This window comes from Mercenaria mercenaria, chromosome 11 (genome assembly GCF_021730395.1).
Source record: "Mercenaria mercenaria strain notata chromosome 11, MADL_Memer_1, whole genome shotgun sequence".
In the NCBI taxonomy this organism is placed as follows: Eukaryota; Metazoa; Mollusca; class Bivalvia; order Venerida; family Veneridae; genus Mercenaria; species Mercenaria mercenaria.
This window is the reverse complement of record NC_069371.1, coordinates 42,581,345-42,594,664: the sequence shown is the minus strand read 5'-3', so window position 1 is coordinate 42,594,664 and position 13,320 is coordinate 42,581,345. Positions and strand designations below refer to the sequence as shown.

The 13,320-nt window shown below is 33.7% G+C and overlaps 1 protein-coding gene across 2 annotated transcripts in view; it reads right to left on the bottom strand.

Annotated features, from left to right (window-relative positions):
• The window catches only part of LOC123532860 (integrin alpha-4-like), a 34,308-nt gene extending 23,864 nt beyond the window's left edge, over positions 1-10,444 (bottom strand). The window contains exons 1-8 of one of the 2 annotated variants that reach the window (XM_045314452.2): positions 10,165-10,444; positions 9,626-9,756; positions 4,960-5,093; positions 4,585-4,718; positions 3,475-3,577; positions 2,914-2,959; positions 2,184-2,255; positions 790-887 (exon numbers count right to left, since the gene is read on the bottom strand). In XM_045314452.2, the coding sequence (XP_045170387.2) occupies positions 790-887; positions 2,184-2,255; positions 2,914-2,959; positions 3,475-3,577; positions 4,585-4,718; positions 4,960-5,093; positions 9,626-9,756; positions 10,165-10,364 (918 nt within the window). In that variant the 5' untranslated portion in view covers positions 10,365-10,444. Of the gene's footprint in view, positions 1-789; positions 888-2,183; positions 2,256-2,913; positions 2,960-3,474; positions 3,578-4,584; positions 4,719-4,959; positions 5,094-9,625; positions 9,757-10,164 lie in introns of those variants that run through there. The other variant, XM_053517257.1, reaches the window with a different exon arrangement.
• Positions 10,445-13,320: the final 2,876 nt, after the last annotated feature.

Sequence of the window (13,320 nt, the reverse complement as noted above, 5' to 3'; positions counted from 1 at the left end):
TTTAACCTCCCATATCACAAACATAAGTGAACAAAATATAGATAGGCACGGCTTTGACACTTAAGAAATGGGTTTTCATGGAGGATATGAAATAGTGTTTCCAAAAATGTATAAACTTCTTTTGGCCTCAATTGTTGCAATAAAAGTCCGTGAGCTCTCGGACCAGACGCATGATATCCCGTTATCGTTAGAAACTAGTTCATTTTGTAGTGTAGATGAAGCATTTAATCTTAGTGTTTATGATAAAACCATAACTGTTACACCATTTCTGCAGGCATTGTATATAACAAAAAAGGCAAGATCTTTCCATGGCATAACATTTTTCGTTATTAAGTGATTGGCCGGTTTTGTTCGACAATAAAATCAAATTATCAAGTTTCAACTAAAACATACTGAAAGTACTGGGCAAAATTCGGCGAAAAGAGTTATGCAAAATGATAAAAAGGGTATAAATAGTTTTAGTTGCTCGAAAGAAATCTTCAGCTTAGGAACTTGCCAAATCTTTAGTCGACTGAACTAAGTCTTTGCCACCATGTAGAATGTTTTTAATTTAAAGTTATTTCAAATAAAAAAACAAGGATACATATCAAACAGGAAAGCACACAGCCTCCCCAAAACGAAACACATACACAATGTAGCACGCATATGTGCAGGCACTCACATACAAAGGAATTAACGAGAACAACAACCAAACAAATAAAGGAACACAGTAATGTCCATGTACTGCTACATTGTGCATGAGTTTCGTAGAAATCATATACATAGAAAAAGTTTAATCGGCATATTTACCCGACCGTAATGTCCATGTTTTGCGGTTATATGATAATTAGGTACACCAGACAAAATATCTGCGTCTATCTTGAATTTTCCAGCGTCTAGCTTGTAGCCTGTAAGCAAATTACATTATATTATTTGCCCCTTAGAATCGAGACCCATTTCTGTAAGTTCAGATATCGTCTTTTCATGATGGAACTGTGAAACTTGTTTTTGAATATTATTCTTTCCATAACAGTAAACAATGCACAATTACAAAATTGGTTTGTGGTCGGGTGTATGATGTCTCGGATTGACTGTATTTATATATTTTATTTTTACCACCGGGTATACGAAATTTGTTAATTGCCATTGTAAAATCAACATTTCTCCCTAAGAGATTCTGAAATACTAACATAATGGTTAAAGGGAATTCCTACAGTTTTTTTATGCGCATCTTTCTGCGCAGCCGACACTTTCTATGGAAAACTGAACTGAAGTCAACATTTGTCGAAACATGTTACAGACAATCTTAGATATGAGGTTTCTTGAATGAAATAACATTTTTTGACAAGTTTTATTAGTAATCAAATGTTGATACTGGTTTATGTTGTATTGACAAGTATCATGCCTGACAGATATCTTGCTATTTTTGTGGTTGTGTTTCACATCGCATTTTAGTACAAAGACAGTGTTATTCATATAATGTATTTACTAAGATAAATGACTTAGTACTGATAAGTCAATATCACCTTTCAGATTATTTAGTATTCAATTATAGAAAGAATTAAGAATTTTTAAAACTTTTTTAACTTCTAGCGCACATACATGTAATCAATTTGGCCAGGTTCGCGCCTCTTTCCGTCCTAACAGGCGTTGTATTCTAGCGGTCTTAACATAAAATTTAGCCTGGTGACCCATACATTTTTAGCCATTTTTATGTTCACAATACAATTATCTATAAACAAGAAAACAGGAAAAAATTCAATGAAAGAGTTTTTTCAAAATTTAAAAAAGTATTCTTCACTAAGGGTATTTTTCATTGAAAAAAAGTTCACAAAACTAAATATGAAACAATATTTGTTTTCATTTGTACCAATTACTGTAAGTATTACAAATTTGGCTATAATATCAAATAAGTATATAATAAAATTTGTAAAAAGAAAAAAAAAATCTTATTGTGCTGTCTTGATATATATTTTGGTTAGTATTTATAAAAAAGCAGAAAATTATGAAAATGTTGAAAAATCGCTGGCTGTTTCAGCAACAGTGGGTGTGTTCAAAACAATTTTTCACAAAAACGAGCGTGGTGACCTATTGTTTTTATTTGTTCATTGTTTTCAGCACAAAATTTCATATCATATATGTGAATTTAAAAAAAAAATCTATGAAAGGAAAAAAAACTATAGGAATTTTCTTTAATATCTTACCAAAATAAGTGGTTTTTGAACTGGAATGCCCTAGACGCACCTTCCAACCTTTATTAGGAGAACGATATGCACCTAGATTCATTAAACATATAACAATGCACTGAGATGAGATGGAATATGCTATATATATAATGCAAATAAACACTTCATTCCCATAGATATATTCAACACTGACCAAGCCAATTGTCCATTTGGTTTCAATAACATGTAGCAAATGTTATGTTTCGAAATGCATATAAAACAAATTTGTCTTGCTCACATTCATACAGGGAAAAAATATCTACTATACCGTCTATAAAGTATGCATAAATAGTAGTTCATTTAACGAAATTTTATAATTATGATCTAACATAGAATATTTTTTAAATGTTAAGCATTTCGATTTCGATTTCCTGCATAGTAAGCTGAAATCTGAACACTTGTAAGTTTAGCTCAGTAGGGAAGAGCGTCGGTCTACGGATCGCGGGGTCGCGAGTTCGATCCTCGGGCGGGGCGTATGTTCTCCGTGCCGATTTGATAAAAGACATTGTGTCTGAAATCATTCGTCCTCCCCCTCTGATAATTCATGTGGGGAAGTTGGCAGTTACTTGTGGAGAACAGGTTTGTACTGGTACAGAATCCAGGAACACTGGTTAGGTTAACTGCCCGCCGTTACAGGACTTAAATACTGTTGAAGAACGGCGTTAAATTCAAAACAAACAAATACAAAAACTTGTAAGTTAGACAAAACCTCTCCAATCATCCACGCCAGGTGCTCCGATGATTTCATAACCATCCTGCAAATAGTCAAAAAGAAAGATAAATAAGGGAATCTTTCCGTTAAGTAAAAAAAGTAAAAAAAAGAAAAAAAAAAGAAAACATAATCGTAACACATAAATAAACTACTATTTGTTTATTATCAATATGTATTCTGTGATATTAAAACAGACATAACCAACACGAAAACTATTGACAATGTTTCACTATTAGAAAGTGTAGGCAAACCTTTCACAAGAACATTATGTAACCAGGCTTATAGCTTAAAAAGGCAAGAATGAATATTCAACAGGGAAAGCCGCGTTCCAAAATAAAGCCTCTCAAATTTACAACTCGCAGCATGCGCACATGCACACGCCTAGCACATACATACGCACGCTTTCTTACACACACGCACGCACACAAACAAACCCATTTTTATCATTTTCCCCTAATTTATCAAGAAAACATGATAGAAAACATACAATATTTGAATGATAAAGCTGGACATTGATAAGTAATAACGTCAGACGTATACAAAGTAATACATTGGTACCTGCGTGAAGGCCACCGACATTCCTGCCTCGGCGTATGTAAAGACGGAAGAGCCATTTTCATTAGCAGTCCTGTCAGCAACGCTGGCCCAAAAAGGCCAACACCTGCAATAATTACGATTTATCCTGTCACTTAAAGTATTTTCGACCCGATATCAGGGTGCCGTATATCTTTCTTGATATACCGTCAGTTGATCATGTGACCAGTGATATACGGTCAGTTGACCATGTGACCTTATGATCGATATTGTTGTCATAAGAAATTTTGCAACGAAACCATCATCATTGTGTTGGAAATGTCCGAACTAAGAAAATGAGTGGTCAAATAATGAGTTTTTATTCAAAAACGAAGAAGTTATTGCGATTTTGCCGGTAATCACGTCATTATAAAAGTGACGTCATTACGAATATGACGTCATTAAAGCGGTTGTCGCACACTTATTTTTGTAAAATAAATTGCCAAATGTCGGAAAATGAAGTAATGACAAGATAAATAGAATAATAGGTTAGTGCCTAAGATGGAGAAAGTTTATCTGGCTCGGCTCCGGACGTTATCAGGTTCACCTTCGGCTCACCCGATAACCTCCTCCACCTCGCCAGATAAACTTTCTCATCTACGGCACTAACCTATTATTCTCTATATCATTAGCTCGGAGGGGCATCCGTGACAATGTGTAAATCACTAGCCCCTCACCACTGCGGGTTTGAAATCTCGCTTGCGTGTAAAACTATCGTTTGACAGGTACTGCCATGTGGAAAAGTCAGTGTTTTGACCCTGGTGCCCGCTTGACCCTAAATAATGTCAGGAGGGCACCAAGGGTATTTTGCTTGACTATCACAATAAGGCATAAAATTGTGTCATTGTTACTAAAAATCGGACAAAACAAACAAATAAAACATGTACTCGTGTTGTCAATAATGTAGGAAACTTAAACTTAGCTCAATTCACGGTAGCCAAGTCGTATAAAGATGAAATTGTACAAAGTAACAACAGTAAAACGTTTTTGTCACATCAAGTTATTGCAGAAAAGTTACTTCAAATTGTAGACCAAAAGGTCGGTAAAGTTGAACTAATGGCCCTTGCTAAGTGCTATGTTAACTTACAAACTTACCCATGTTTGTCTTTTTCTTTATCACAAGATATTTGTGTAAGCTGGTCTGTAAGTTTGATACACATGCCGACCATATAATTCTGGTAATTGCCCTTCAGTTCGTACAAAGGATTTTTCCATCCAGGTGCACATACCTTATATAGATAAAGAACAAATTAGCACTCAAAGTAACGATGTGAAGTAACAGAATTACAGTAATGTCTCCCACATAAAATGGTATCGATAGAAAATCTCCTGTAATGATTGTTTAAGATAATTATGATAAAACATACCTAAAGATGCGAACAAATTAAAAATCTGCGTATCAATTAGGTCAGTTATCTTTAAAAGGGACTTAAAAGTAATATGATCTAATTTCTGTATAAGCTTCAATACCATAACCATTGGAATCGTTTTATAACTTGTAGTGTTCCAAAATTTGGCAAAGTTTCTGTTCACTTCCATTGACGCTCCTAGTCTGCTGTCAGTTTCACAAAATGTGCGGCGTTGATCTGCTTTCCTTAATTTGTCTGAAAGATTTATTTCTGATATCAAGCAGCACATTTTGATATTCTACCATCTTACACTTACAGTTTTGCACAAATTGTGTATCATATGTAGGTATGCTTACATTTTATTCCTTTACACAGTTTATTAGAATATACTATAAACTATATAATCTGGATGATATAAATTAAGTTTGTTAAACGGTCATTAAAACAAAAGGGAATAAACAAATCTTTACTCAACAAACCGGTAAAATTAACAGTTGAAATAAATGAACAAGATGGAACGTTTTTGCATTTCCTGCGTCTATTTGCAATAGCGGATTTAGCATCAAGTTGACAAATAGATAACAACTATAATAACGACGAAGATTTACCCTGCTAAATTTCTAAAAGGGCCATGTTTATAAATCAATTTGGGCAGTAACATTTGTTATTCGAAGAGAGATTCGCATCATGTAAGGTCATTTCACATAGATAATGTTGTTATTTCAATACTACTTTACACTGCCTTTGCTCAGGTATATGAAAAGTATTTCTATTTCTTGAAATTAATTAAAGTGATATAGTGAAATATTTACTCTAAACTGAAGCTCCGTTTTAATTAAACATAACTTTTGCAGTCTTATCTATCTGATAGCAATGTTTGCTCAGATTCAAATGCATTGTTATTGAACTTATAGAACTGTGTCACTAATCATATTTCATTGGACAACAAGATCGAATGGCTTTAATGAAAATGATTGGTTTCATGAAATAAACAGGCATACAAGACGCAGGTATATTGTAGTTTTGTGATTGATTCCTGTCATGTCTGGTTGTTGCGCTTGCGGGAAGAAGACGGGACAACACGAAAGTACAACAACAAGATAAATACAGAAAAGGTGGTTCTGTTGTGCAATCGTTCTACAGGGGCAGCTTGACAAATAAAAGGCACCAGAACGACATTTTTATACCTGCCAACTCGAAAACTCAACAAAATATCTGTCAAGTTGACGACCTTTAGTTATCTCCACCTGGCGTGTTGTTTTATCTTTGCTCCGCAAACAAGGCATTATAACAACTACATGCATAAAAACTCACTGGATCCGCCCATATATTAACGGGAGAAAAATCATGTGCAAACAAGGCAATTCATGTGCTGTTATTACTCTATTTTTTATTTTTGAAATGCTGTCACATGAACGAATATGTATTTCAGCGCAGATTGACATCTGGTATCTTTCATAAAAACCTCTTCTTGTTGCATAAAAGATGCAATCTAATCAATAGAATGTCCTTTCTAGAAGTCGGCGTCGATTCAGTTTTTGTACTTAGCCTTGAATGTTTAAGAATCGACCGTAGCTTACGCGATCGTTTGTATTTAGGAATGGTATCAGTGATTTTTGTAAGTATCAGTCGGTATGTTTTAATTTAATTTCTCGAAGAATTAACATAAAAAGCTTAAAAGTTTCTAAGCTTGTAAGCTTGTCACTACGTTCGTACTCATCCGTACGCGTAGTGTGTTTGTACTCAAAATAGCAAGAAATTCATCAATCAATATAAAGTTATTATTTTTAAAATTGTGCTCCTGTTTACCAATTTTTTAAGTAATATGAAAAGTTAGTGATATTTGGTAATTTCATGTCTGTAAGTACAAGAGATTAAAAATCGTTTAAAATCCCCCAATACGTGCTGTTTGTAGTGTTGTTGATTTCTGTGCCCTGGTTATGGATATTTAAAACATGTTTACCGTTTCTAAGAATAACAGAATGGTAATTTAAAAATGTACTGGAATGATAAAGTCATCACATATGAAAACAATAAATTTAGTCGTCGTGTTATGTTTTTATGCAAGAATAGCAACAATGCACTTTTTTGTGTATTTACGTCTGCAGAAGCCCTTCGGATATGTTTGTGATCTCGACCTTCTGTCTTGGTCACAAACATCTCCGCGGGCTTCTGCAGACATTAATACACAAAGAACGTGTATTGTCCCTACATTAAAAGATATAGAATGTTTCGTTCTGTCGTACTGTTTTGTTGACTAGACGAAGACATACTGTATCGTGTAACTATGATGAGGTCAAACTTCACAATAGAATTAGCCAGTTGCTTGATTTAGGACTCAGACAAAGATTTTTAGCGCTTTATTATATTAATGCCCAATTAGCTAACAGAAAGTGTTTGTATAATAAAGTTTGTTCTTTAATTTTGATTAAATAAGCAGAATTCTATCACGACCAGCAAATAACCTACATACATGTAGAGCAAAATCTATCTCGGGTTATTCTGCAATAAACCACTCCATGCAATGACGTCATCAGATCCAGGTGAGTACCAGGGTCGTAAAAAGATGTTACCATTTTTTTCTAACACTTGATACTAGTATGTCGTGTTAGAATCGAAATAATAAGCTCCCAAGTGTGATTTATCGTAGAATAACCCAAGTTTTTCGTTCTAATGCCTACGGCCTTCGTGATATATTCTTACGCATAAGAATTAAAAACTCGGGTTATTCTACGATAAACCACGTTTGGGAATTTATTGTTATTTAAGTAATTTCGTAAAGTTATTTTTCGTCGAAACCCGGAATAATGTCTTGTTGCCGTTATAAGGGAAATCTGATATATACAGCGTTAAACTGTCAGCCTCAGTGTCTTTCTACAGCATAATTTTGTCCATAGACAGGTTTTGTTTTGATGTAAATTAATTCAAAATGATAACATAAAAAAGCATCAATGTACAAACGCCTACCGGCCGAAATTTTTTTTTTCTTTTTTTTTTTTTTTGAAAATAGGGAAATCTACAACAATTAAACATTTCATAAAGATATCTAAAATGTGCATTTTTTCCATGCTTGAAAATGTCATTTTGCCACACAAGATCATAAAATTGACCAAAGAACAAATATTTTCATATCGATCTAGTAAAAGTGAAGTATATGGCCGTATATTTTTCATTGCTTGAATTTGCTTCGGATGATATAGTTCTCTAAAAATATAGTTTAACAAATGATAAAATCCAGATTGTAGAACACGATTTGTTAGAACGTGCAGACCTACCTTAAACAAGAGAGTCAAGATGGCCCTAGGTCGCTCACCTGAGAAAAACACATCATAACAGTGTAAACATGTTTCCCAGATGACCCATATTTGAACTTGACCTAGACTTTATCAACTTGAGACAATCGTTCTGACTAAATTTTATGAATATCTAGTGTAACATGCAGGCCCTATTGCTTATACAAGGTTTTTCTTTAACTTGACCGGGTGACCTAGTTTTTGACCCTAGATGACTTATTTCAAATGCGACCTTGATTTCATCAAAACAAACATTCTGATCAAATGTCATGAAGATCTGGTGTAAAATGCTTAACTTATTGCTTACACAACGTTTTTCTTAGATATGACCTAGTGACCTAGTTTTCGGATCCAGATGACCTATTTTCAAACTTTGCTTAGATTTTATCAAGATTATTATTCTGACAAAATTACATGAAGATCAGTTGAAAAATACAGCCTCTATTGCATACACAAGGCTTTTCTTTGATTTGACCTAGTAACCTAGTTTTTCATTCCAGATGACCCATATTCAAAATTCTCTTAGACTTTATCAAGGCAATCATTACTGAGTTTTATGAATATCCAGTGTAAAATGCAGCCTCTATTGCGTATTCAAGTTGTTTTCTTTAATTTGACCAGGTGACCTTGTTTTTGACTCCAGATAACACCAGATAACCCATATTCGAACTTGACCTAAATTTTATCCAGACAATCATTCTGATTAAATTTCATGAAGATTTGGTGTAAAATGCAGTCCTTATTGCATACACAAGCTCTCTTCTTTGATTTGACCTAGAGACCTAGATTTTGACCCAAGATAACCCATTGTTTTTTTAATGGCCTAGATTTCATCAAGGTAATCATTCTGATAAAATTTCATGAAGATCAGTTGAAAAATACAGCCTCTATTGCATACACAATTTTTGTCTTTGATTTTAACTTGTGACCTAGTTTTTAACCCAATATGACCCATTTTCGAACTTGGCCTAGATTTCATCAAGGTAATTATTCTAACAAATTTCATGAATATCAGTTAAAAAATAGGGCCTCTGTCGCATACATAAGGTTTTTCTTTGATTTGACCTTGTGTTGTGACCTAGTTTTTGACCCAAAATAATCCATTTTCAAATTTGGCCTAGATTTTATCAAAGTAATAATTCTGACCAAAATTCATGATGATTAATTGAGAAATAAAGCCTCTATTGCATACACAATATTTTTCTTTGATTTGACCTAGTGACCTAGTTTTTGCACCAGATAACTCATTTTCGAACTTGATCTAGATTTTATTAAGATAATTATTCTGACAAACGTTCATTGAAATCAATTGAAAAATACACCCGCTATCGCATACACAAGCTAAATATTGACCGACGACAGACAGACAGACGACAGACGCCGGACATCGAGCGATCACAAAAACTCACCTGCGCATTGCTAAGATGGGCTGAAAAGGTAAATAGTAAAGTACCGGGAAATTGTACAAATATATATTGGTCTCAAAACACTTACCACATCGTTTTGTGTCTGATATATTTATTAGCTGGCATTTTATATTTTCCCCTAATACGTTGGAACACACCGATATTTGTCCATGGCCACTTATTCCATTGAGAGTCTCATTTGGGGCACCAACTAAAAGACTGAAATACCAGAAATTGTGTTGTTGTAGAAAATTATCTATTTACAAAGAATGTTACAGGAAATATCTCTTAACTCAGATATTAGCACAATAAAGGGGCAACATATTACTATTTCTACAATTTGCCACCAAATACTTTTTTCACACATAAAAAATATTCTGTCAAAACATGGCAGAAATAAAGACATATTTTAGAAGAACGTAAAGAACGTTTTGGACGCTACGTAACACAAACAGAACCTATATCAAAAATAGTCAAAATTTATTTGCTTAGATATAATCTAAGCAGAAATTTATTTACTTATTCGATATTTCTTTGTACTAGTTAAGGATATTATTCTAAGGTTCATATATAAAACGTTGAATGCACTATCTTTAACTATAATTGTTAATATTGCTGACAACTTACACGTGGTTGTAGAAATGGCTGCTTATGTCTGTTTTATTTTTCCATCCCGGTTCCGGCATCAAGGCAACTGTATAACCAAACTGAGAGCCAACCTCACCCTTCGCAATGCCAACTTTTTCTACTTCCACATTGTAAGCCTTTGTAAGAATTATCACATTAATTATTACAGTATAAATAACGATTTGTAACACTTTTTCCATAACGGATTAAAATTTGTATTTCAAAAGTATATATGAGAAAATACAAGATGTGTACGACAGTATTCTTGATATAAATGAGAAACGTCTCAAGTGATGTCATAAATATAAACAAGGGGCGATCCAGAATATTAACTTAAATTATACCTAAATCTTATAATTAATCACGTTTGCTCCTGATATTAACATTAATATGTATAGCTGAAAATGTGTACGACAAAGAATGACAGTGAAATTAAAATATGGGCCAGGGTGTTAAACCCTGGACAACAGTGTAGTTCCGTTAGCATTTATTTTCTCAAAGTGTTCAACAGCGGAAGATGTAATGTTTGATCAATATCAGATAATATTGTTCCAAGGAATAGCTAATACTATTTTAGATACTCATTTATGTTATGACCACCGGTGTCCGTGTGTCCGTTAGCGTTTCCGCTCTGTAACTGCTGAACCCCTTAAAGAAATACAAAGAAACTTGTCGCAGATGTTTACCATATAAAGACGACGTGTAGAGTGCATGTTTAAGATGTCTAACTTCAAGGTAAAAGTCACACTTAGTAGTCAAAGGTCATATGTCTTTGTTTCGTGTCCGCTCTGTAACTCTTGAACTGCTGGAAAGATTTTAAAGAAACGTGGCACAAATGTTCACCACACCGAGACGACGTGCAGAGCGCATGTTTCGGATGGCTCGCTTTAAGGTAGAGGTCACACTTAGAAGTCAAAGTCATACGTTCGGGCGTACATTGATCCGCATTTCGGTGCTCTTGTTTCTTTTTTATTTTGAGATAAATAAAAAATGTGGACTAAATTGTTTTCATTTCCTCTATATCTCGAACTCGCTTACCTCAAAATTCCGGCTAACTCGAACACATTTTCAAATATCGATGTAAAATGCTCGATCCCTTGCAGTTAGAGATTCCAAATTAACCGCAATACATTTTAAAGAGACCCTGTAATTGTCATTTGATTTAAGCTATCGCATCTCAGTTGTCGATAGTGTGTATTCCCCTTGTCTAGAAATGACTTATTTCCTCTTTTGTCGATTACAAGTTCATGTCAAACCTAGCGATTGCAAAAACTTGGAATTGGTTCTAGTTTTAATGTAATGAATTATGCTGACTAATTACATTGCGCCGAATTTGAAAAACACACTTTTGTATATTAAAAGGCTTCAAAATGGTAAGCTTGATACATATATTTATAACTGTCTAATGGGTTTAAAGAGCGAAAACGCGGAGTAATGTGTGATTTTTTGTTGTTTTCGGATTTAGATATGTTACTTTCATAAATTGTAACAGACAACACCACGTAGAACACCCCACGAACATAAGTACATAATAATTATACTATCTATTGTTTGTTAAGAATGAACTTAATATCTTTAAGTGTTCTTGTTTTTTGGGGGGGGGGTTTTTTGCGTGAATGTCCCTCCGTCTAAACACTTTATAAAACACTTAAAATTAATCATACTATAAATTTACGTGAAGGAAGTTTATTTTCAATCACGTTATTACACTCAAATCTGACTGGATACTTGAGGCAAAAGTAAGAACGTTCTATTAATATTTTATGTAAACATGAGGAAGTAGTAAATTAAAAATACTTGTAGGTCTGAAATATTTCGCATCGCTTAACTTTCATGTTAAAAGTTCGACACTTCAGAGTATCTACATTACTCGATACATATCACTGTCAAAGAAGGTAGCAACGAATAAAGGGATATTATTAAGAGAATCATAATGGAACACTGCCTATTTATTGTCTCTCTTACACAATTTTAGCGACTCTTACAATTTATTATATATTTTAGTTGCTTTTGAATGTTAAGATATGACCCACCTAATGGTGAATATTTCAAATGTTCAAAACAATGTTACAGCAATGTAATGTATCCAGTGAGAGACTTGTATGCATAATTTAAACAACTTTTACCGTGCCGTTTTTTATAAATTTTATATAATTAATGGTATTTCCTCAAGCTCAAGTAGAGTCAAATTTCAAAGTGACGACCACTGTCCAAAATGTTTGCAGAGAGTTCGTTTTAACACCTGTTTTGATAAAAGAAACGACAAACTATTGGTAAACAATTATAAAACACAAAATAAAACTGTGAATATCATTTTTTCTAGGGTGCCTCAAGTAAAAGGACTTAATGAGACAGAATTCTAACTCAAACATTGAAAAATTAAGATCGAGGCCCGTGGGACTGTTTCAAATCTTGCTCACTTCAACCAAAAATAACATTGGGGAAGAAGTAAAACCTACCTACATTTCTTCCACAATATGTAATCTAAAGAGTAAAGGCAAAATAGAGTGCTTTCATCGTATGTACTCAGCTTTTTTAAAGATGTCAAACTTTTTCCCATTCTGTGTCAGAGGTAAATTCACTTTGAACAGCAAGAAAACACTTATCAAATGAAAACTCTTTTACTTTTGTACAATAAATCAATACGAAGTCTTGAAACAAGTAAAAACTTACTAGAAAAAAAAAGAAAAAAAGGAAAAAGAAAATTTGGTCCCAGTGGGGCTTGAACCTATGTCCCATGAAAAATGTATGTCAAAGTAGGTTTATTGTAGGAACTGAAATTGATGATCTTCAAAAGCAGGGGTACTATTACACAGGCCATACCTTAATACATGAAAAATTGCAATACAAACAGATCTTTCAAACATATATAAACTTGACATTGTCACTACAGATTTTTCAAACATATATAAACTTGACATTGTCACTACAGATTTTTCAAACATATATAAACTTGACATTGTCACTACAGATTTATGTAAGTCGTCAAGTCGATAAAGTGTGCTGACAGACTTTCATGAAAGTAATATGAATGTTTCTATCAGAAGCTATTTCAACAGGACCTGATTGTGTTCCCATGTAACAGAGAAGACTGAAACTATGTGTCATTATGCAACAAAATCCCTTGTTAGTACTTAACAGTTTTAACGTCATACC